Genomic DNA, 25,872 nt, shown 5'->3' with positions numbered 1-25,872 from the left:
GGTGGCAACACACCCCTTTAGTCTCAGCTTGGGGAAGAGAGAGGAAGGTAAACCTCAGTTCAAGGCTACAGACGAAGTTCCAGGACAACCAGAGCTACACAGAGAAACCCTGCCTCACAACAAAACAAAACAAAAAGAAACTCAAACAAACAGAAGATTTAGCTGAGTGTGGTGGTGCACACCCATAATCCTAGCACTTGGGAGGCAGAGGATGGTTGTAAGTTTGAGTGAACTCCAGGACAGCCAGGGTTACACAAAGAAACCCTGTCTCCAAAAAAACCTAATATATATAAATAAGCAAATAAACAAATAAATAAGTGAACAAAACAAAAACAAAAACTGCTTAAGGGTGTGAAAGTTCAATTTTTTTCCTCGGACATCACAGCTCTTTCACGAGGTCACCGAGGCTAGGGAGACGCTCCGAGCAAGGGTAAAGCCCTTGCTGTGCCAGTGTGCAGGACTGAGGTGGAATCCCCAAACCTCCCAAAAGCCAGCACAGTAGCGGACATCCACAGTGTCATCACTCCTAAGGCGAGATGGGAGGCATAGCTCTCGGGTGGGCCAGTCTGGTGTACACAGAGGTGAACAACGAATTGAGCTTGTCTCAAGGTGAAAGGTGAGGAGGGACAAACAGGGGGTTGGTAACCAACTGACTTCCAACACAGAAGCTCTGTACTCACACTCAGACACATACACACACACACCATACACAGATTTTATTTTTTTGATTTTTTGAGACCAGTCTTCTCTGTAAAAGAGCCCTGGCTGTCCTGGACTTACTTTGTAGACCAGACTGGCCTTGAACTCACAAGGATCTGTCTGCCTCTGCCTTCCCGAGTGAGTGCTGCGCCACAGTGCCCAGACAGAGATTTTTTTTAATTGTCTTACTTAAATATTACTCATGACAGTTACAAAATGAGAGCAATCCGAATGTTTATCAGTTGATAAATAGGTAAACAAAATGAGATACACAGTGGACTATTATTTGGTCATAAAAAGGAACAGAGCACTTTTGGGATTCTGGTTCTCTATCAAAGAACTTGAAAGTCCTATTTCATTTTAACAGCGCCAACAAATTTAAAAAAAACAAAACAAAACAAAACAAAAAAAAAACAACCTTCCTAGGATCCAGACAGGAGAGGGAACAACCAACAGCCACCCCAGAACCTGAGAGTGAGCACAGAGAATTACAGCCACCCAGAGGACAGGCAAGAGCAGACATCTCCAAGGGAAGCAGGGGCAGGGAGGGGAAACCAGAACGTTGATGAGTCAGGCAACAAGCCTCAGAGTGAAAAGCTCCAACAGGTCTCAGATATCCACGTTTTGTGGGTTTTACCTCAAAAAGTTCTAGGTCTTCAGTAAATGTCAGAGAAGAATTCCTTCATGACTGTGGCACAGGAATTAAAAACAGAACTACTCTGGAATGTTCTGGAGCACAGTGTATTTATTCATTTACGGTGTTTTGTCCGCGCCTGTATGACCTGAGGGAAGGGAGAGTGCAGCTGTGGAGGGAGGGGGTGGTGGGGGAGGAGGACAAGGCCGGACCTCAGAAAGGTCTGTTAAATAACAGCAAAGCAGCATGCTGGCCTCCTGGGGTAGAGCACACAAGATGGAAGGACAGCACCTGCTCCTGCAAGATGTCCTCGGACACAAAGAAATGTAAGAAGAAAACAAAGAGTACTCTTACCTACCTAACAGCGGTCCGCGTGTGCCTATGCTGTATGCGCTTATATTCCTGCGACTGAAAACTTTAAAAGTTTTAGGTGTATATTGTATTCTAGGGTACCACTGGGGCTGAGGTGGGGGTGTGGGGTGTTGCTATGACAAAAGAGAGAAAATGAAATCCAACAAATGCTCAGTTAAAACCTAAAAAGAAAGTCGGTATGGTGGTGGTGCCTGTCTTAGCCCTTGAAGAGGCAGGTGGATCTCTGGGCTGGAGACCAGCCAGGGCTATGTAAAGATACCTTGTCTCAAAACAAAACAAACAGATTTCAAAAGAGTCGTATGGGGCTGGAGAGGTGCCTCAGAGGTTAAGAGCACTGGCTGCTCTTCCAGAGGTCCTCAGTTCAATTCCCAGCAACCACATGGTGGCTCACAGCCATCTCTAATGAAATCTGGTGCCCTCTTCTGGCATGCAGGCACACACACAGGCAGAATACTATTGGCACAAACCTGTAATTTCAGCACTGGGAAGGCACAGACAGGCTGATCTCTGTGACTTTTTTTAAATTTTTAAAACTTATTTATTTTTATGTGAATTGGTGTTTTGCTGCATGTATGCTTGTGTGAGGGTGCTAGATTCCTTTGGAACTAGAGTTACAAGCAGTTATGAACTACCATATGGGTGCTGGGAATTAACTGAAATCTGGTCCTCTGGAAGAACTCTTAACCACTGAGCTATCTCTCCAGACTCCATCTCCATGACTTTTAAGCTAGCCTACTCTACATAGTGAACATATACCAAGCAAGGCTACAGCTGTTGGCAGGACTACAAGGTGAAACCATGCTTCAAAAAACAAAACAACCCCCCACAAAACCTAAAAAGAGCTAGCCCATAATCCCAACAGTGTGAAGACTGAGGCAGGAGCATTGGAACTATTGTAAAAATGTTCAGTGCAGAGTAAATTCAAGGCCATCATGGGCCACGGTGAGATCCTGTTCTGGACAGGAAGTGGTAACACACACCTTTAATCCCAGAGCTAGAGGCAAGCAGATCTCTGAGTTCAAGGAGCCTGGTCTACAGATAGCCAAGGGCTACATAGAAAAACCCTGTCTCAAAAAAACTGAAATAAAAAAAACAAACAAAAACCCACAACCCTGTACCAGAAGACAAAACATCAAACCAAATAACAACCACAAAACACAACAAATAAAAAAAATAAAAATAAGAACAAAAACAACAAATAAGAACCAGTTAAAGCCCGACAACACAAGAACCCACATAAAAACTGGACATGACGGTCTGCTCTGTAATCCTAGCACTTGCACTGGTATGGCAAGTTAGACTGAATTGCCCAGAAGCTCATGTACCCCCTACCTAGGAGTAAACTGTTGTAACAGTGGTAACACACTACCTAAATGTAACAAAGAGACTCACAGAAGTTCACACCTCATAATCAGGAAGGGAGAGCGATGAATGCATGCCTGCTGTCTTATGTCTTAGCTTGGCTCATTTTCTCCACCCCGACACCTAGAGAATGGCACCACTCACAGTGGGCAGTTCTCCCCCCCCCCCATTAACATAATTAAGACAAATCCCTACACACCAACTTGATCCACAAGATCCCTCCTTGAAACTCTCTGCCCAGGCAATTACAGACCTTCAAGCTGATAATTAAAAACCAACCACCATGTGACTCAGTACCGAGATCTAGGCTGGGGGTGCACACCAGTGCTTACTTAGAATGCACGAGGAGCTATGTTCAATCTTCAATGCTGGAAATAAATATTAAATAATACATGGGTCAAAGAAGGAATCACAACTTATCAAATTGAGTAAGATTAAAATATGAAAATATGCATCACTGAAAGCATACATTACAAAAGCCAGATCTAAGGCTGCGCATGGTGGCACACACCTGTGATCCGGCACTTGGGAGGCGGCAACAGGAGAATCCTGTGTTCCATGTGTGACCTGGTGCATAGTGTGAGGCTAGTCGGAATTTCATGAGACCAAAAACCAAAACAAAAAACAAGGAGCCATCACTAAAGACCTCATGGCCACCAAAAGGATAACAAGAGGAATATTGCTCTACGGTTGCATTTTGGAGGAAGACAAGTTGATAACTCGGATTAAACCCAATTTCTTAAGACACAATCTGTTAAAACTTATATAAGAAACAGACAATCTTAAATACAGTTGAACATACTAGGAAGACGAACCGGTAACTAATAGTCTTGCAAAACTGATGATTTCAAAGGCATATCCCATAAACACTGAAGGAAGAGATGGCCCACAGTGGTGGAGACTGATACAGCAGGACTACCAGCCTAAGGTACGCAGTATAGAAAGTCTTTGCCTCAAAAACCAGACAAACTTAGGGTCTAAGAGTGTAGCGCTGATGAAGTGCCTGCCTAGCATGGACAAAGCCTTGAGTTCAGGCTCCAGCACTACACTGTAATCCTACCACACAGGAAGCAGAGGTCAACCTTGGTTACACAGAGCCATGTCTTCATGTCTTTAAATTATAGGATCCTCTCAACCACACCCATCTGTTCCAGGCTAGCCTCAATAGAACTATGTAGCTAAGTAGCTGAGAATAGCCCTGACCTTGAAGCTGGGATTTTCCTGCCTCCAACCCCAGAATGCTTGGATTACAGGCCTGCACCATTATAATCACTCATTTTATGTAGTGTTGGAGGTTGAACCCAGAATTTTTGCATCCTACATAAGCACAAATGAATCACATCTCCTGCCCAGTAGGACTTTTCTACAGTATCTTGAAGAAGATAGACATTATATCTTGATTCCTTCAATGAGACCAGGTTGCTTTAATATTAAAACCAGATGACACAATAAATCTCCACACAGTATTACCCAGCAACACAGATACAGGAATGCTTATTATATATAATACTGTCGGACTTAATCTAACAATGAATAAAACTTACCTGCCGGGTGTAGAGTAGCATGCATTCTAGCCTGCACCTGCACACAACCTGGAATTTTCAGTCCCAGGGCACCAGGGATTCCGCCCTCTCCACTGAACATTTTCCCCTCTAAGATACAGGCTGTGCTGCCCTGGTTAGCCCTGAACACTATGACATAGAAGTTGAGACGGAGGTGAGCAGATCCTTGAATCTGAGGCCAGTCAGAGTGAGTATTCTGAACAGGATACACAGAGAAATCCTGTCTCAAAAAACCAAAACCAATCAACCAAAAACAAACAAACTGAACTATAGAGCATGGTTATTGCAAGATATTTGATCCCACTGCGAAGCCCAAAATAGTGACCTGTAAAACCCTGTTTCTTTGGTTTGGTTGAGCCCTATCACACACCTTTAATCTAGAAGCTTTCTGTACACTGCATTTAATAAAGTTAACCCTAGGTCGAGAGACCAGCTGACGTGGATTAAAAGGTAGGAGGGACTTTGAGTTGAGGGGTATTTAAGACAGTGTGAAGAAGAACTATTTGCTCAAGCTCTGGCTTTAGGCTTTAGCTGCTTTGAGCTAGGAAGCTTTTGGCCTTTTGCTCCTGGGCTTCAGCTGAGCTAGTGAGCCTTTTGGGTTTTTTCCATCCAGACCTGAGCTGAGAAGGAAGGTTAGCTGGTTACTTTCTCTGCCTCTCTAAGCTAGCATCACTACATCATCTGGCTCCTGAGTCTTCATTGGTAAAATAGAATGGTTGGGGTTTTCCTTCTTTTAAGCAACACATGATCTAGGCCAGATCTAGGCTATTTCAATGTTTGAAAACAATGTAATCTATCACAACAAAGTAAAAGAGAACCAGTCATGTGATTTTATCAATAAATGCCCAAATCTAACATCATTCATAATAAAAATTCCTTTTTTTTTTTTTTTTTTTTTTTGAGACAGGGTTTCTCTGTATAGCGTTGGCTGTCTCGGATTCACTTTGTAGACCAGGCTGGCCTCAAACTCACAGAGATCCATGTAGCTCTGCCTCCCAAGTGTCATAATAAAAAGTCTAAGTAAGCTGGGACTAACTTTGTAAAGTACTAGTTGGGTTGCTATAGCTTAGCTTGCCACTAAGCTTGAGGGCCTCAGTTCAACTCCTCGAATCCATATGTTGGAAGGAGAAAACAAACTACCAGCACAAATCTTTACTCCCAGAACTCGGTAGACAGAAGCCTTTGTGAGTTTGAGGCCAGTCTGGTCTATATTGTGAGTTCCAGGACAGCCAGAGCTATCCAGAGAGATCCTTATAGAAGGAATCTATAACACCTACCAATTAAAAAAGACAAAACAAAACAAAAACAAACCTATGGCCTCTAGCTTAGGCAGGAAATAGGAGGTGGACCATCCAGTAGGCAGAGGGATTCCAGGTTAGAGTCAGGTACGAGGAAGATTCAGCTGGCAAGATGTGAGGAGGACAGGCCACATGGCACTGAGCTCGGGTAACCAGTCACATGGCAGAATGAAAATTAGTATAAATGGGTTATTAAGTTATGAGCTAGTCAGAAGAGCCTAGCTATATGGCCAGGTGTCTGTTTAATATTTAATGAGTCTCATGAGCTATTATTCTGGGAGTTAAAGGACGGGAGGAAAAACCACCTGCTACAGACCCTGTCTCATAAAAGGAAAAAGAAAAGAACAAGTACTGTAAGTTGGCCTCTGACACACACACATGCACACCCTGGCCTTGATGCGAGTAAAAAATTTAAAAAGATTATCTACTGTAGTCCTACTCTAACTCAAAAGTCTGTGGTGAAAACTAGAAACCTTCTAATACCATTTGGAACAGAGTCTCCTCTTATCATTTCTGTTCAACATTGTACTAATGTAATAAACTATGGAAAGAAAACTGAAGTGAGGGTCTTTGGAAGGAAGGGGCTTTTTCGTGAACTGGAGAGACCAATGGAGACGGAGCAATGGTTAAAACAATTCACTGGTTGCTCTTCGAAAGGGCCAAGGTTTGGCTTCTGGCTCACAACCATCTGTGATTCCAGCCCCAGGAGCTCCAATGCGCTCTTCTGGTCCCTGAGAGCAGAAGGCAACCACATGGTATCCAGATATAAATGCTGGCAACACATGATACACCTAAGACATAATAAATAAAATCTAAAGGCGCTTGCCTTCAAGACTAATGATTTCAATTCCATTCCCAGGACACAGTGGAAGGAGAGAAACAACCCCTTACGAGCTGTCTTCTGCTGTCTACATGCACATCAGGACTCTCTCTCACACACACAAGTAAATTAATAAATGCAAAAGAAAGACTTAGACGTAAACCTAATAAAACACACCTATATAAAGGATACTATAAAAAGTTACTAAGGGTTCCCGTGGTGGTTTGTATAAGAATGCCCCTCACAGATGGCCATGGTGACACACGCCTGTCATCCCAGCACTTGCAGCCCTTAGGGAGGTAGAGGCAGGTGGGTCTCTATGAGTTCAAGGCCAACCTGGTCTACAAAGTAAGTCCAGGACAGCCAAGGCCACACAGAGAAACCCTGTCTCACAAAACCAGAATTAAGAAAGTAAATAAATAAATAATGCAAATGTCCCTCCCCCCAGGTTCAGAGATTAGTCACCGGGAAGATGAGGAGGTGTGGCCATGTTGGAGGAAGTGTCATTGGGAGCGTGTTCTGTCTGTCTCTCTGCCCAGGGGTCAGCATACAGCTCTCAGCTACCTCTCCATCACCTGCCTGCATGCGACCATGCTCACCATTACAGTGACAATGGACTCACCCTCTGACACTGATTAAATGCTTTCTTTCCAAAGAGTGGGCTTGGTAACACTGTCTCCTCACAGCACCACAACAGTGACTACAGCTGGAAGTGTAGCTCAGCTGGCACACCGCTCGCCCAGCGTCCCTGGATTCCACCCCTTGCACTGATAAGCCAGGCACACTCCTGAACACCTATAGATGGAGCCACAGAGGCAGAAGCAGCGGGATCAGAAACTTGAGATGAGCTTCTGCTTTAGAGTGTTCCGGGCTAACCAGGGCAGGCAGCCTCTGTCTCAGAGGGAAGGCATTCACGAAGAGGGCAGAATCCCTGGTGCACAGGACTGAAAATTCCAAGCTGTGTGCACATGCAGGCTAGAATTCAAATCTGGTTCTCCCAAAGGCAAGTATGGCAACACGCTGGGGAAATGTTTTCCTAGAACTAAAATAAAAGTTGTTTTTGCAGGACCATAGAAAGCTCCATCCTAGCTACACGCCCTGCTCAGGCCTCGTTCCTCAGTCCCTACTGCTTTATCGAGTACCTTTCACCTCCCACTTGAACGGAAGCCTGTGAGAGGCAAATGTGCCATTCTCTCCCTCTCTCAGCCCATAGCCCAGCTCAAGACAACAAGCAAATGTCCATGCCTCTGTTGGTGGGTATTATTTCTGAGGTTTTTGTTTGACTTCCTAAGTTTTTCATTTTCAGATTTATCCGACTTTAGGTCTCCTTAGTGATTCTAGTTCCATTGTTAAATTCTGTCATTCATGAACTGCTTTCTTTCACTGTTTCATTCAACTGTATTTTCACAAGTCTCTTTAGGTTGCCTGGTAGACTGCGCTTCTGCAAGCTGCTGGGTAGAAGAGACAATAGAGGTGGGTTAAAAGAAAAGGCTGAGGGAGCCTCAGGAAAGAATTAAGGAGATCTTGCTCACACCTTAGAGGTGGGGGTCCACAGGGAATTAGAAGTGTGGGTACGGAGAGAAGATCCTGTATGAAGGTCGCAGTAAGGCAAAGAATCATCTGGAGGGGCGGGAATGAAAGGGCTAAGGGGACCCTGGGTCTGAATTAGCAGCTGGAGTTTCCAGTGAGGTTACAAAATACAGCAGCTGGGTGTGGTGGTGTAAATCCTAGCACGGCAGGCAGAGGTAGGTGGCGCTCAGCAAGTTTGAAGCCAGCCTGATTGACATAGGTAGTATACAGGTCAGCTAAAGCAGTGAACCTTTGTCAAGAAGGAAAAAGAAGAAAATGTAGCAAATTCAGACAATTATAATGCCAACTACTCAGGAGGCGGAGGCAGGAGAATGGCAAGTTCAAGGCCTGTTGGGCAACAAAGTAAGTTAAAAGCTCAGGAGAGGCAACTTTTTTTTCTTTTGTTTTTCTGTTTTCGACACAGGGTTTCTTTTTGTAGCACTGGCTGTCCTTTACTTGATTTATAGACTAGGCTAGCCTTGACTTCACAGAGACCCACCTGTTTCTGTCTCCTGGGATTAAAGGCTTGCGGCACCATGCCTGGCTAAGAGTAGGCAACTTGAGAAGACTCTGTTTAATAAAATAAGAAGTACAAAGAGATCTGGCATGCAGCTTGGCGGTAAATGATGCCCAACACCGAGGCAGGGCTCAGTTTCTAGTAAAGAAAAAAGCACCGCATAGTGGTACATGCCTTGAATCCCAGGACTGCTAAGGCCTCTGGGTCTCTTTTAATTTTGAGGCCAACCACTGCCATATGTGTGTGTGTGTGTGTGTGTGTGTGTGTGTGTGTGTGTGTATGTATATGCATATACATACATACATACATACATACATAAACATACATACAGAGAGTGAGAGGATGAACTGTGGCAGAAAGGAAGATTCACTTGAGAGTTCCTTAGGGAACAGTCCCTTGTATATATAAATGGCAGGCTTAATCTAGGAAAAGTCCTGCAACTCCAACTTTCCCAGGATCCGCCTTGCAGGTACAGCCATGGTAGTCATCGGTTAACTGTTTTTGTCATCCCTAAAGGCAGAGCAAAACACGTAACTCAAAAGCAGTTGTGTTATAAAGACTCTGCTATTCCCATAAGGACATAGGTGACTATTTTAGCTGAGTACCTTCTAAAAGCTGAAGCTAGAAGTGAGACAGCTTAAGTGAAACCCCTCTCACGCCCAAGAACTCAACAGCTGCACAGATGCCCACGAGTACAGAGATTCATCTTGGACCAGAGGGAGTGAGGCCCTCACCTCGGGTATCAACCGCCTCCTCTTCACACTGGGGACAGGGTCTGGCTGGCCGTCGCTGCCCAGCTGCTTCCGCTTGCTGGGATCCTGGAGGGCGGTGAGGACGCCGTCCAGAGGGTGCTTCTCAGGGGCCCTGGAGTTCCGGGAGCAGTCCAGCGCAGCGGCATCGTCGCCCTCTACCTTCACAGTGTTATTTTTTAGAACTATGGCAGAGAAGAAATGGGGCTCAGTAGGAAAGACCAAGGCTGCTGGGAGAGCAGCAGGGTTCTCTAAGTGACAGGTGTTTGTGGGCCACCCTCTAACACTGTCACTCAAGGATGCTGCTGACTGGCACTTCCCAGCAACATGATCTTTTTCCTACTGCCTGCCAATGCTATACAGGAAGATCATGTTTCAATTCAAAGTGGGTTTAAAAGTCTTGCAGAGAGGAGACAATGGGTAAAAAATAAATATCTTATGTGTGCAGTAGATCTAACCAACCCAAGCCAAGAACTTTAAAACTGAACTACAACCCCACCCCTAAATATTATCTTTCTGTGCTTTGAGGAAGCAACCTGAAAGAGAAGCTGCCAACAGTGGTAGGAAGGCTTTTCATTAAATACTTTTTTAAAATTTGAGACTATATGAATATGTAACCTATTCAAAATATTCAGTTAAAAACTTTTTTACCTTCTTCTACATCTTCACTGAATTCAGTTGGGTTCATCTTCTATTCCACTAAATGAAAAGATAAAGACAAGGTCTTCATTTATTGCTTGATTTTCTTCTTAATGTTGCTTACCCACAGAGAAACTTCCTCATCCCCCAGACGAGCTATGGGACCAATGATTAAAGGCTTTGCCACAGATCTGAGTAAGTGTGCCCCTTATTTTTACTTTTCTTCAAGAGAAACTGGGGCCTCACTATCTAGCCAGCTGGCCTGGAACTCCCTATGTAGACCAGGCTGGCCTTGAACTCAGGGACCTGCTTCCTATGCCTCCAGTGCTGGGATTAAAGGTGTGCACCACCAAGTGAGGCTAACACACCCTCCGTGGGTGTCTGCAGAGGCAGCCATGCCTTTCCCTGTTTGGAGCGGGCTGCAAGACTTTATCAACAGGATGCTGACTGAGAACCACTTACTATGTTCCTGAGCAAACAAATTGACCTTCTAAGACTCCAGTGTGGATGGTCCTTTTCTCATCTCTGCTTATAAATCCTGCCCAGGAATTACAAAGTTGAAGAAGAGCTGGGCATGGTGGTGCACGCCTTTAATCCTGGTACTTGGGAGGCAGAGGCTGGTGGATCTACAGAGCTAGTGTTAGGACAGCCAAGGCTACACAAAGGAATCCTGTCTCGAAAACAAAAACAAACAAACAAACAAAAAATAGACTTATTGAGCTAAAGAAAATGATTTCTCAATTTCATTTATTTTTTTTTAAAGCTAATTATATCCACTTATGTATATGGGTGTTCTGGTTACATATAACTGTATACCACATGCATGCCTGGTACTCACAGAGGCCAGAAGAGGGCATGGGACCCCTGGGCCTAGAGTTACAGGCAGTTGAGAGCCACCGTGTGCATGCTGGAAAACAAACTCAATTCCCCTGTAAGAGCAGAGGTCTTAACCACTGAGCCATCTCTCCCAATTGCACCTATTTTTAAAAGTAAACTATCAGAAAATGTAAAGCTACACACGAGGTCCCACTGTATTTTCACGGCACATCACTCATGCAACCCTTCCTTCAGAAGCAGCATGGAGGGAAATTCAAACAGACCAAATGCGGACTGAGGTAAGAGGAGGGCTTGTTTCTCTATGCACAGATAGAACCAACCCTGTGCAACTGTGCCAGCCACGATGGAACTCACAGCATCACTGAAACCACCACTGAGTCTCTGCTACCCCCCAAAGTCTACAAACACACACACAAATCCAAGTGACATTTGAAAAACTGTATTTACCGTATCCTTTACTGTTGGTGCTGGGGACTGCTGGTTCCTTCAGCTGAATCAGGTAACTACAAATACATTTTTGTTTGACATATGATCCTGCTTCAGAGGGGTAAGTGGAAAGCAGAGGACAAGAGAGACAATCTCGAGGTGATCTAGTCACACAATAATAACTTCAAAATTGGTTACCAGGCTGGGCACGATTGTGCAAGCCTGTATTATGATCCCTACTCTGGTGAGAGCAGGTAGATCTCCGTGACTGTGCAGCTGGGCCAGCCTGGTCTACACATAAGGACAGCCAGAGCTACAGAGAGAAACCCTGTCTCAAAATAAAACAAAACACCAGCCAACCTAACGATAGGAACACAGGCACAAAAGCAATTTTCTAGGGAGTCAAAGCTTTGCTAGGATCAGGAGTCAGTCCAGGAGTCAGTCTTTCATCCCTGCATTACCACTGCAGAGGACTAAAGCAAAGTTTATTTGAATTTAAAAATGATTCCCACTTGTGGGGGTGATGTCCCCATCTTTCCCTCACCACCTGCAACAAGCCGGGAGAGCTGGCCCCTCCATTGGCGAGGGCCAGAGGGTAGGAGAGCGAGTGCTGCAAAGGTGTGTGCAGGGATCTGGCCCTGGAGATACGGGTAGGGTAAGCAGGGCCCAAGGGCATGACAGGAGAGCTGACCCTGCCTCCTGCCAACGGAGGCATTGGGTGACCTAGCCGGAGCAGTGCTGGAGAGCTCACCCTGGTGGTGAGGATGAGTAAGAGCCTGCGCCCAGATCTGAGTTGGCCCATCCCAAAATCGGTATCACCTGGAACAGTTGGGATTGGTGAGAGGGCCAGTCCTGCTGACCCAAAGCTGTAGGATCTCCACGACACAGGGCAACAACAGATAAGCGGGACGAGTCCCAGTAGAATCCAATATAGATGGTGTGACAGGAGCCAGAGACCTTGAACCACACCAATGACTCACTGCAACCAGCATTTGCCAGTAAAGATGTATGGACAGAGGGACATACCGTGGGGCGCACTGTGACATACCATAGCTTCCACACTGTTTTTCTGTGTGTGTGTGTGTGTTTGTGTTTTATTTTGGGGGGGAGATAAGCAGGACTGGGGTGCATGATGTGGAAACCACAAAGAATCATAAAAAGTTAAAAAAAAAATAATCCCCACTCACCAAGCTATCTCATACTTGAACAATATAAAGTGATACTGACAGAAAACAAAACATCAATTTCAAGGGTACACACGCTATTTTTACCAGAGATAAGTTTTACTGCCAACTTCCATCTACCTCAACAAGTAAACCTTGCTGGAAGTCCCTCAGCAGTCAGAAAGCTTAACAATGCCGGCAAGGAGCTCAGATCCCACTCCCAGACCCGGGGCTCAATTAGAAAACACACTTCAGATCACTGGAGTGCCTGCCCAAGCCTGTCCACTGCCCTTGGAAACACTGTCACACAATCACATACCCTATTCCCTCCAGGACAAAGGTGAGCCAAAGAGATAAGGAGAAATGAATGACAGCTGTCAGAAACAGGTACCTTCTACAAATCACGCTCTTTGGGACAGGATCTTGCTCTGCAGCCCAAGCTCTGACCTTGACCTTTAGGCGGCCCAGCTTGACCTTGGGCCTATCCTGCCTATTCTCCACAGCTGAGATGACTTACGGGCAAGCACCACCTGCCATGCCTGGTTACACATTATGTTCTTGGGAGAAAAAGGAGGAACGGAAGGAGACAGCAGATGGTTTGAGGGGTAAGAAGTGGTGATGCAAATGCCCTGCAAAGACTCTGGCTACATGAAAAACCATTAAGGGATAAACAACAGGATGAGGAAGAGAGGAACTCATTCACCATCACACCTGCCTCCCTACTATGTACTAGTCACACAGGGACAGGGAGCACTGTGGAGCTGAGAGGCAGATGCACAGCACCCCATCTGCTCATGGAATCTGTTGGAATGAGACTTGCTGAGCCAGATGTTCTGAACCACGTGAGACCACACCAGAAAATTTAGCACCTAATTGTGAGGCCCAGAAACTGACAGAGGAGGTGCAACATGTGAGGCACCTGTAGGCAGGAGAGACTGGAAGGACCCAAGAAGGCCTTAGCTAGAGGAGAGCGGCCTGCCCGGCTTCCTGGACATTCGGGACACCTAGAGTGCTTCTGCTTTAGAATGCACTATGAAGCCAAGACAAGGCCAGTGCAGGAGGAACGCAGTGAAAAGCTGAACAATCACCCAAAGCTACCTCTGCTTCACGATGGGGAGATAGATGACGTCCTGGGTGCTCTACACACCAGCACCGCCTTAGCCCAGGGCAGCTTTAATCCCAAACCTATCATATGGAATCTCGGGGAGGGGAGCTTGCTCAGCATCCCGGCGAAGGAGCGGCAGAACCAGGCTTGACAGTAAGTCAGTGCGCACCTCCTACCCAGGCGGGCAGAAAACAGAATCACCAACTGTGCTCTAGAAAGCGCTTTTGAGGAACACAAACCAGGCTCAGGTCTTGGTCCAGCAGCAACTGAGGAACCCAAATCTCCTTTTGCTGTAAGAAAGCTACCTGAAAAGCGGGGCAGATATTTGCTTGGAAAGACATCTCGCTAGCCCCACAGTGCAGGGAGCTTCCCAGAAGAGGTGGGACAGATCACTCCCTGCATCCCCAGGCTAGGAGAAAGGAGATGTGTATCACACTGCTACCTCCACTTCCTGGTCATCTGCTTGGAGGAGGGTCACATGCTGTTTGTGGGTGGACCCAAAGACGCGGATGCCTAGCATGCCACAGACATTCTTTCCAATTGCAAAACTGTAGGTTACAGAGGAGCCAGCGGCTCACACCGCACTCCTTTTCAGAACCTTGTTCCTCAGCCAACCTTCAATTTTAGAACACACACAGACACACACACACACCAGCTTTTTCCCAATGGAGCAGCTAGACAAAACAAAACAAAACAACCTGTGTCCAGAGAAGCAGTGAGGCCTGGGGATGTGGGTCAGTGAGCACCCTGCTGGCCGAGCGGCTCCACGTCCTGGGTAGGAAGCCCAGCACCACATAAATCTGGCACGGCGACAAGGCATGGTGACTCATGCCTGAAGTCCCAACATGCAGGATATGAGATGCAGGAGGGCCAGAAATCCACGGCCATCTTCAGCTGCATAGCCAATTCAAAGGCAGCAAGGGGGGGGGGTGGAGGCGGGGGCTGACGAAATGGCCCAGAGCAGAGGTTAAGAGCACTGGCTGCTTTTCCTTAAGTCCTGAGTTCAATTCCCAGCAACCACACGGTGGCTCACAACCATCTGTAATGAGATCTGGTGCCCTCTTCTGGCATGTAGGCCGAACACTGGATACATATAAATAAATATATATATATAAAAAAAAGAAAGGCAGCCTGGGATATGAGACCTTGACAGACACACAACACACACAGTTCTCTGAAGCCATGCATGGTGGTACATGCCTCTAATCCCAGCACAAAAATCAATGGAAGCAGGATGGAGAGGCGGGTCACCTACCCACAGTGACTTTGAGACCCTCCTAAGCTACTATGTATATTACATATACATAGCTACACTGCGAAATGTTTTTTTATGTTATCTTACAGTGGTTTTATCTATCACTATGGTTATTTTAAAATAATAAAGATCAAAATATTTTCCTCAGCTTCAGTTTTTGTCCCACTACTTCTGATTATTGGGGGGGGGGGACGGAGCATGTGACTTGAACTCTCAAAATCCCCTGCGTGCTTGGTAGTTTTAAGTCAACTTGACACAAGCTAAAATTATCCGAAAGGGGGCCTCAATTGAGAAAATGCCTCCATGAGATCCAGCTGTAGGGCATTTTTTTAAATTAGTGATTAATTGGGATGGGCCTAGGTCATTGTGGGTAGGGCCATTCCAGGGCTGGATTTTAAAAGAAAGCAGGCTGAGAGCCAGTGATAGGGGTGGTGGTGCATACCTTTAATCCCAGCTCTCGAGGAGCTGGAAGAAGGATCTCCTGTGAGTTCTAGGCCAGCCAGGGCTACACATAGAAGCCCTGTCTCAAAAAACTCACAGGCTGAGCAAGCCAGTAAGCAGCACCCCTCCATGGCCTCTGCATCAACTCCTGCCTTCAGGTTCCTAGCCTGTTTAAGTTCCTGCACTGACCTCCTTTGATGGACTACAATGTGGAAGTGAACCCTTTCCATCCCAACTTGCTTTTGGTCATGGTGTTTCGTCAGAAGTAACCCTAACTAGGGCAAATGCTGGGCCCTCAGGTTTGAGCCAATACATGGAACCCCACCCCACCCCCTTTATTTTTTGAAACAGGGTCTTACTCTGTAGCCTAGGTTGGCCTGAAATTTGCTATGTAGCAGAGACTGGCCTTGATTTTGGGATAATCCTTCCGATTTGGCCTTCTTATGACCATGACCTCTTTATCACCACAGAATATTTTGTTTATTTGAGTCTGTGTCTAACTCCTGGCTCTTCTGCCTCTACCCCTCAAATGCTGAGACCGGTCTCAGGGGTGAGTTGCCACACCCAGCTGCAAATATTTTCAGTTTATTTATATTCAGGTGTATATGTGTGGGGAGGGGGGAGCATATCTACCACAGTGCTCATATGGAGGTCAGAGGTCAACTTGTGGGAATTGGTTCTCTCCTTCCACCATGAGGGTCCAAGAAATAGAACTCAGATGTTCAGGCCTGATAACAAAATGCCTTTACACACAGAGCCATCAGCGAACTCAGCACAGACCCATGAAATCCTTTTTTTCTTTCAGAAGAGAGTATTAACCAAAGCTACTACAAGAAGGGGGTAAATCCACTAGGAAGTAATTTTGTCAATGTTCACCAAGATGTAACAATCTTCTTTATCACATGCATATTCTAAAGACCTTGGACTGGACCTTTCTATTACCCACAAGTCCTCAAACACTTGGAACTTCTGAGCCCTAAGCAGGTCAACAAGGCAAAGGTCAGGAGCAGAGAACTGGCAGGAGGGAGGACAGACACACATACTCATTTTCATTTCACAGCCTGTCTTCTGTTGAGTGCCCTAAGAGGTCTGGCCAGGGAGGATGCTGGTGGGGAGAGCTCACTGGCCTATCAATGACAGACAAACTGTGCAAAGAGCTGAGCAGAAGAACACAGAAGAGAACAAAGGGAGTGTGCCCCAGACTGAGTGGCCTTCGATCACTGTTGTTTTCTCCACCATACAAAGCTACAAAGTCAAGGCCTACACATTTCCTAAGCAGACTTCTAATCCTCAGTTGGCAGGAAGAGATAGATGGGCATTAAATTATATGCAGAATTCAAAACCAATTGTTCATTATAAGGCTACCCAATTAATAGTAACATACTTCGAGGTTCACCTGGAATACCCCAACTATGTAATTTTAAAAGCCATAAAAGCAGCTGGAGGAAAATATGCCAAAATGTTAATTACCCCCAATTAGCAGGATTATGGCTGACTCTTCAGAATTTCCTCTACTTTCCAAATATTCTATAATAAGTGTGAAACTCTTTGATACAGAAAAGAGTTCTTTTTGTTTTTGAGACAAGGTCTCACTACATAGTCCTGCCTGGTTGACAAGGCTGACCTCTAACTCACAGAGATCTGCTTGCCTCTGCCTCCCCAGTGCTGGGATTAAAGGCAGGCACCACCCCCAAAACACTACACTTTTCAAGATGAGCTAAATTCCAGGGGAGGAACAAGCCTGCTGACGTGGACTCGGCGAGGCCGCAGCTAGTCATGTACAGGTTTGGCAGCTGGAAAAGGAAATAGTCTAGCAGAGGCATTCACCTGTGGCCCTCAGCTTGTACTCTGAAAATGGCTAAACAAAAATTGCAAACTTAAAAGACATTTGAAATTTTTTCTTTTGTAACTTGATTGTGCCCATCTTCATCACGAACTTCATAAACATTCATATCGTATCACAGTATCAAAAGGCTGGACATGCCTGAATGAAGTGAGCAGTTCATTGGGGTGAAATGTCCCACTTGCTGGGCTTTGGTCTGAGTGATGAGATTCTTAGATGTGGTCTTTTCTTTGGAGGTCCCTGGAGCTGAGCACCTGGAGGAAGGTGAGGTAGGAGCTGAGCAGAAAAGGAGCCTAGAAAGACTGGCCAGGTGGAAAGTGAGTAAGGAGGGAGCTATGCAGAATCTGACTAGGGAACCAGTCCTCAAGAAACAGGATGGATGACGCAAGCTGGGACACTTCAGTGGCAGTTCCTTGCAGGACCACTGTCTTTTCCCTAATTATTCCCAGGTTCCAGAAGAACAGTTTTCCAGCGCGGCCATCGGGTAGCTGGGGTGGTGCAGCACCCATGCTTTGAGATCTCTGAAAGGTGTTTGCCAGAACAAGAGAAATGAGACCCTGTGCAGAGAGCAGGGGCAGCTACAGGACAAGCAGCAGACCCAGAAACGAGAAGTGCTACTAGGGTTCAATCCCAGCCAGCTGACTCCAGATTCTGCCCCATTAAATCAGAAATTGCCATGAGGGCTGGCAGCAGGCTGAGGTGTAGGGCAAGGGAGGACCCAAGCAGTCAAATCCTCCTCACCTCAGGGTCTGTTTCCTGACGTAAAGCTCTACACTCACCTCCAGACAGATTACCCTGAGCTTGTGAGCCTCGAGAGTAGGGAGTAGCCGGGTGATGGTGCCCGACTTTAACCCCAGCACTAGAGAGGCAGAGACAGGCGGGTCTCTGGGGCCAGTCTGATCTACAGAGCAAGTTCCAGGACAGCCAGGAATATACAGAGGAGCCCCCATCCCAAAATAACAACAAAAGGCAGGAATTAACTGGAGCCCAGAACAATGGGGGCTGCGGTTTGATAGTCCCTTACACACAAAAGGCAAAGCAGCGAGAATATGCGCCAATCATGTCAAAGATGACGTCACTAAAACAAAGTCAAGGATTTGAAGGGCCTAATGAAAACTAAAAGCTTCCTTTAACCCTTCCTTTAACAGCTGCCACACCTACACCTGACAGCTCTAGCTACACAGAGGACCACTCTTAAAGGGTAGCTAGAGCAGGGTTTGTGCACTGGCTTCATATTCCAAGGGTTTCCCACACAACCCTCACGCCCACCTCACTGTGGGTCCCCCTCTGAGCCTCACTGAGAGGGGGTGACACAGACCAGACTTGAGAAGGGTTGGGGGACTCCCGGGTGGACGGCCTCACTCCAGCCTTCCTAGAAGACTGGAAGTGAAGCCTGCTGGTCACCTTCCCTAATCCCATGGGCCCAGACCCCTGACCTTGTCTGCCAGCCAGAGGGGCCCTCTCAAATGACCAAGGAAGGGACAAGTGAACCTGCCCTAAGAAAATGAAATTTGGCCAGGTATGGCGGTGATGCTGGCTGGCAGAAGCAGGGAGATCTCTTTTAGTTTAAGGCAAGCCAGAGCCACACAGTCAAGACCCTGCCTCAAAAAGGAGAATTTGAGCTGGTGAAATGGCTCAGTAGTTAGAGGTCAGAAGGTCTCAAATCCCATGGAACTGGAGTTATAGACAGTTGTTAGATGCCATGTGGGTACTAAAAAAAAAAAAGCAAACCCAAGTCCTCTAAAGAGCCATTTATCTCTTCAGGCCTGTTAGAACATTTAGCATTTATACCCACACAGCTGCTTGCCCACCGAAGGCTTAGGTCTCTGTTCTGTGAAACTGAGCACACCTACCTCACCATGCGAAGTATAACAAGGACAAAGGGCACAGTGCCCATCCATAGAGGAGCTTTGTCGACTTTGAGGACAATGCAGTCTATAGTGAGTAACAGGCCAGCCAGGAATACACAGTGAGACCCTGTCTCCATCTCTCAGTCAGTCAGTGGTACCTCCCATACAGCACTCAAGATGCTGTTCTTATAAAGGTTAAGGCCAGTGAGATGGTTCAGTGGGTAGATATGCTTAGCATCCGGACTAAATTCAACCCACGGGACCCTCACAACGAAGAGGACCAACTCACTGAAAAAGTTGTCCTCTGAACTCCACACACGCATCTTGGCACCCAGGCACATACATACACATATAGAAGATAAAACAAAATTTAAAGTAAACCTTAAATTTTTGAGACAATCCCACTGTGTAGCTTAGCTGTCCTTAAACTCATGGCTCTCTTGCTTCTGACTCCATAGCTGTGATTTAAAAGTGTGTGCCATACTTTACAGCCTTTAGCAAAAAAAAAAAAGAAACTGCAAAGTTAAAATAAACGTCTTAAAAGTTTTGCTAAGTAAGTTTATTAATTTTCTTTCAAATGAAAGAAACAAGCTGGAGTGAAATGAAGTCAAGTGTCCTCCCAAGGGCTGGAAGACTGTTCCCATGCCATCTGCCCTCACGGGGTTTGTCTCTGGGTTCACAGGTCGGCCGAGAGCCTCGGCGCTCTCAGAACAGGCACTCTTGGCAGTGGTGTCCTACCCATGGGATTTGCAGGACGTTTGCAATGTGTTTCTATTTTTAGACACATCTGCAAATGCAGTTTGAGAAACACCAGTCCTCAGAAAACCAGAGCAACTGCCCCTGCATTTCTCTAAAACCGTAATTGTCACTGCCTTCCTTCTGCAGTCAGTGCACACCCTCCTCATCCGGCAGGCATGGAAGCAAGCACAGCCACACTCAGCCCCGCCTGCTCACCCACACGCCTCACAGCCACGCTCCAGCCCGCTGGCCCCTGAGCTTTCTGAGTCTGCCTGCAAGTCCTATCTTCCTCTGCTAACAGGTTCCACTTAGGGTCTCCTTAGCCTGAGGAAGGGCTCCCCCGTAGGCCTGGCATCCAGAAACCAGCCCCAGGAGGACAGGGCAGGCAGCAGGCTCCAGCATCCACTCCAGCCTGGACAAAGGGGACTCGCTGTCCTAAGAGTCAGAAGCCGCGCTTCCTTTGTGTCGCCTACTTTTTCAATCGTCCTGTCTCTGGAGCACACGAGCTAATTAGCGTTCTGGGCACAGCCAGGCAAGTTTTGGTCCAGCCCTCACGCCGAGCTCAGACCCTGCATGTGAGTGACTCCTGAAGCAGTCATAGTGGTCACCAATAAATGAAAACCAGATGGACAAAACAGAAAAGGACCATTGGCCGAAAAAAAAAAGTTAAGAGTTTGATATCTAGGAGTTCAAGACCAGCCTGACTACAGAGTGACACTCTTAAAGAACATTTCCCTCAAACTTAACAGCACTGACTTCAAATGGGTATCTCAAGAAAGTCTCTGCTGTTGGCCTGAGATGGTTGGTGGTATATTGACTATAATCCTGGCACTGAGTGAGCAGAGGCAGAAGAATCTTGGGTTGTAGAACAGCCTGGTCTTGCAGAGAAAGACCTTGAGGAAAAAAAAAAAAAAAGAGGAGCAGGACTCAGTAGCATGGACTTGTGTGTCTGCAATCCCAAGGTTGATGGAGAGGATGAGGGCTTGTGTGTGTTGGAGACATGCTACGTGACAAGCACTTGTCTCAACCCTATCCCCCAAATAAACAAAAAGAAAGAAGCAAGTGAGAGGGTTATAATCAGGGAGTTGCTGAGCAGACTTTAGTTCTAAAACAAGTTTGTATAAGTCTGCTTTTCAGACAAAATTCTAACTAACATGCCAGGCACGAACCACCACTCTAGAAAAAAACAGTGCCCTGTTCACACACTAGAGACAGAATGCTAAAATGCAGAGCTCTTGGCTTGGCGTGCACCCTAGTTCCAGAACTCAGAAGCTTTGGGTAGAGACGATGCTCAAAGAAATACTATATTGCATCCTCAGGAAGGGGGAGAAGGCCCTTGTCAGCTCAGGGAAAAGAAACGGCTGAAAGCAGGGCAATGCTCACCAAACCAAAATCCTCATCGTTAGCCAGGTGCGGTGGCCTGCCTGTAATCCCAGTGCTCAGGGAGGCAAAGGCGGGCAGTTCAAGGCCAGCCTGCTATACAACAGCCAGAGCTACAGGGAGAAATTATCTCAAAAAAAAAAAACAACAACAACAACAACAACAAAAAATAATTCATTTTTGTCTCTATATACTCGGTGTGGGGGGGGGTGTTAATTCATCATCTAGGAGAGATGGCTGAGAAAGTGAAAGTGCACAATTATGTATATTAACTTTTTCATCAACTAGAAGAGAAGGCGGCCCACCCCTGTGATGGTAGCATTTGGAAGACTGAGAGGCTGTAGCGAATTCAAGGCCAGCTTGGACTACCCGAAACCCTGTCTCAAAAAACAGCAAAACCCCAAACAGGTGTAGAAGTATACTTCCGTAATCCCAGAACTCAGGAAGCAGGGACAGGAAGAATGCCATAAGTTCTGGGCCGGCTTGGTTTGCACAGCAAGTTACAAGTCAACCCAGGGCTGAAAAAGATAACATGGACAGATCCTCCAAACCCCAGAATAGAAAAGTTCTACTACTAAAATTAATTCTAAAACTAGTACCCAGTTACGTTGCTCGGTAGTGGGTATAATGTGATTGGAGCGGCAACTATTCCTCCCCAAAATTAAGGCACTTGCTCACACACACAGACAAGCAGACACACACTATTCTCTAGTCTCCGGTACAAATTATTATTCCTGGTTGGCTAACAACCTTCATGTCTCCACCTTATGTAACTGGATGTATTTGAAATAAATGTTGGTGCTAACACAATTCATAAAAGTGTACTGTTTCCTTCCTATCGTTTCAGGGATTTTCTAGGCAATTCTAAAAAAACCGTAGGCAGGACACTCCTACAGGATCTTAAATTTTCACCCAATAAACCTCTGTCAGGATTGAGTCTAATTTTCCTCTTCCTAAGTTTCATTCTGCCAGCTTCTTTCCTTTGGTGGCAAAAAGGTCCTCAGAATGAGTGAGTGTGTGTGGAGAAAGAGCATTAAGCTTTCCTGTTAAATAACTTCAATAAAATGGCATTTCTGCCTTGGGCATGGTGGCCCACACCTTTATCCCAGCACTGGGGCAGGAGGGATGATGACAGGCAGGTGGATCCCTGAGTTGAAGGCCAGCCTGATCCAACAGAGCAGACTGCAGGACAGCCAGGGCTAGAGACACCTTGTCTTGAAAAATAAAACAAAACAAAAGACCACTTTAGTTTGGGATACACAGTGAGACCCAGTCTCAGAAAAAAACAGAAGCCAGATGGTGGAGGTGGGCACATGCCCTTAATCACCACACTCAAGAAGCAGAGGCAGTCAGATCTCTGAGTCTGAGGCCAGCCTAATCCACCACACAGCCTGAGCAACCATGGCTTGTTTCAAAAACAAAAATGAAGGTGTGGCGCAATACACCTGTAATCCTAGCATTTGGGAGGCCTAGGCAGGCTGATCTCGATCAGTACAAGGCCAGCCTGGCTACATATCAAGCTCCAGGCCCGTCCTTAAAAAAAAAGCACACAACCAAAACAAACAAACAACCCTCTGGTAAAGTCCATAATGAGTGATAGGTACCTAATGAGCCTGACAGGAACTTTGATACAATAAGGTTTATTTATTTTTGCCTTTTCATGTCTATGACAAGGCTATAAAACAGTCACACTGAGCCATTTAACTGGCCTGTAGGTACTACTTGTTGCTTTTTTGTTTGGTTGGATTTTTGTTTTTTTGTTTTGTTTTTGTTTTTGTTTTTTTTCGAGGCAGGGTGTCTCTGTGTAGCCTTGACTGTCCTGCACTCGATTTGTAGACCAGGCTGGCCTCATAGCGATCGGCCTGCCTTTGCCCGGCTGAGTGATGGAAGTTAAAGGAAAGGCATGTGCTCTCTCTGTTGATCCCAATGCCCAGGAACAGAGGCTAGCCAAGTAGCAGGAACTGGCTGCTCTGATGCATCTTTTTTCCCACCTGCAATTCAAGAGAAGTCTTTCATTCAGTTAGTGCATTTAGTGACCACCTACTACATTCTCAGACCTGAGGTAGTCCGGTGTAAACGGGAATAGAACAGTTTAGGTTTTTAAACAATTAACAATAATCTAGGAGCTGGGGATGGTAGGGTGTTTGCCTAGATTACTGAAGCCCTAGTTTCCATCCAGCATCACAAAAATTGGGTTCAGTAGGGTATACCTGTAATCCCAATTTGAATGGTGGAGGAAAATCAGCAGTTCACAGTCACCTAGGCCTACATAACAAGTTTGAGGCCAACCTGGGCCACAAGAGACTGTCTCAAGAAGGAAAAACAAACAGACAAAAAAAAAAAAAAAAACCTGCCCAAATCCTAGCATTCAGGGAAGCTGAGGTTCTGTAAAGTGATATAAAACTAAACTAGGGGCTGGAGAGATGGCTCAGCGTTTAAGAGCACTTGTTGCTCTTGAGGAGGACGTGGGATGGGTTTTCGGCACCCACGTGGCTGCTCACCACCATGTGTAATTCCAGTTCCAGGGGATCAACTCCCTCCTCTGACCTCCCAGATACGAGGCGTGCGTGTGGAACACGTACAAGCGCACAGCGGTCAAAACAAAACTTGGAGAGAAAAAAAAAAAAACTAAACTAAAACTAAACACCTATAAAGTAAGAGCAGATAGTCACAAAAAAGAAAAACCTTCTCTATCTTGGGCATACCAAGGTGGCCACAAACTCTCCACTCGCCTCTGTTTCGTTAGCCCTTGAGCTTTCCTGCACTCTACCCTCTGCCCCATGACGTGTGATGTACAGGAAAACATTCAAAAGTTACTTTCAAAAGCACGTTTTCCTGACTCCCAAGCCCTTAACCCTAACTCGGAGCATCTTCGGCTAGCCTCCGCCTCCAAAATTCTCCCAAGTGGGCCGCCCGAGCGATCAAACTCGTACTTCAGTAAAAACTTCAAACAAAAAACTCGAGAGGAGCCGGTGCCGGCGCACAAGGCCCTCGCCACCCGGCACCGGCAGAGCCCCCGGCCCGGCAGAGCCCAGGCTGCGTGGGAAATCTCGTCCACCGGAGCGGGGACGAGTCACGAGGGGCGCCGAGCGTCCCGGGGACGCCTCTGCCCCCCACGCCCCGGGCCAGGGAAGGCCTCGCGCCAACCGGGGCGCACACCCAGGGCGCCGCGCCGGGCCCGCCTCCAGCCGGGCAGCGGGAACCACGGAGCTCCGTGGAACGGCCCGGGAGGGCACCGCGCCCCCTAGCGGCGGGGCTCGCCCCACCCGGACTCCCGGCTCCCGGCCGCCGCCGCCGCCGTCTCCCCGGGGCAGCAGCGTCCCTCCGAGCGGCGGCTCCGGGGGCCTCCCGCTCCCCGCCCCCTCTGACACCCGTCCACACGCCGCGCCGCGCCGTTCCCCCCCCCCCCGCCAACCCCCGCCTCCGCCGCCACCCGGTTCACAGGCCGGTCGATCGCGAGCGCCCGGGGAAGCCGCGCGGCGGCCGCCCGGCGGTCCCCGGCCCGCTCCATCGCGGGGACCCCGGCGGGGGTGGAGAGGCGGCGCGCGGCGTGAGCGGGGCCGGCCGGGCGGCGGCGGCGCGGACCGTTCCACCGCGCGATCTCCCTCCCTCCCCCCCCCCACGCTTCCCTCCCCTCTTCCCCGGCCGCGGCAGAGCGCGCGTGCTCCCGGAACGCCATGGAGTCGCGGCGTTCCGAGCGGGCACAAAGGGGCGCGCGGCACAATGGGCGCGGCGAGCCCCGTGGGCGCCCGCTGCCCCCCGCTCCCGGGCGCGCGGAGGGGGAGGCGACGGCGGCGGCCGCTCGCTCGCTCGCTCGCCCGCCCGCCCGCCGGGGGCCCCCAGCACACTCACCTGGGACGGGAGTTGTTGGACTTGGCGGAGCGGGCCCGCGCCGAGTTCGGGCGCCACGTGCGGGGGGCGGGCGCGCGGGCCGCAGTGGGGGCCGAGCGCGCAGGGCCTGGCCGGGGCGGCCCCGCCGACTGGCTCGGGGCGGCGGGCGGGCGGGCGGGCGCCGCGGCTTTTTTCCCCCCTCTCTTTGTGTGTGTCCGTGCGCTGCGCTCTCGCGTGACGTGACGGGACTCCGTGTGTCATTTCCGCACAAGGACACAGGAGCCCCCGCTGCAGTGGAACCTCGAGCCCTCCGCCCCCACCGCGCCGCCCCTCCCCCTCAGCGGGGCACACGCGGGACCCGCGGCGGCGGCGGCGGCGGCTGCGCTCGGGCGTGAGCGGCGGCGGCGGGGAGGCCGGGGCGCGCCGCGGGGCGGCGGGGCTCGGCCCGGGCACAGCGTGCGGCCCCACGTGGGCCCCGCGCCGGCCGGCCGCCCGCGCCCACGGGAGGAGCGCCCCGCGCCATGCCGAGCGCCGAGCCTCCCCCGGCCGCGGCGCGGCCCCGGTGCCTCTTTCTCTACTTTTTTTTTTTTTTTTCCTCTCCCACCCCCGGGGGGAGGAGGAGGAGGGGGAGGAGAGGCGCAGCGCGGCGTGTCTCCTCCGGCGTTTGGGGCGCTCGCTCGGCGGGGGCGCTGCACCCTCGCGCGGACCTTCCCGCGCCGCGCCGGTCGCCGAGGCATGGGGGGAGGGGGCGCGCGGTCCCCCCGCCACTCCCCGAGTTCCGC

At 48.3% G+C, this 25,872-nt stretch overlaps 1 protein-coding gene across 2 annotated transcripts in view; it reads right to left on the bottom strand.

Moving 5' to 3' along the window:
• Bend3 (BEN domain containing 3) overlaps window positions 1-25,439 on the bottom strand; it is a 38,968-nt gene extending 13,529 nt beyond the window's left edge. The window contains exons 1-3 of one of the 2 annotated variants that reach the window (XM_021636434.2): window positions 25,112-25,439; window positions 10,234-10,281; window positions 9,568-9,767 (exon numbers count right to left, since the gene is read on the bottom strand). In XM_021636434.2, coding sequence (XP_021492109.1) covers window positions 9,568-9,767; window positions 10,234-10,270 — 237 coding nt within the window. In that variant the 5' untranslated portion in view covers window positions 10,271-10,281; window positions 25,112-25,439. Of the gene's footprint in view, window positions 1-9,567; window positions 9,768-10,233; window positions 10,282-11,505; window positions 24,315-25,111 lie in introns of those variants that run through there. The other variant, XM_060373684.1, reaches the window with a different exon arrangement.
• Between the last annotated feature and the right edge of the window lie 433 nt (window positions 25,440-25,872).

This window comes from Meriones unguiculatus, chromosome 20 (assembly GCF_030254825.1).
Source record: "Meriones unguiculatus strain TT.TT164.6M chromosome 20, Bangor_MerUng_6.1, whole genome shotgun sequence".
Taxonomy (NCBI): domain Eukaryota; kingdom Metazoa; phylum Chordata; class Mammalia; order Rodentia; family Muridae; genus Meriones; species Meriones unguiculatus.
Note: the sequence above shows the minus strand (reverse complement) of the source record. Positions and strands in the feature narration are given on the sequence as shown.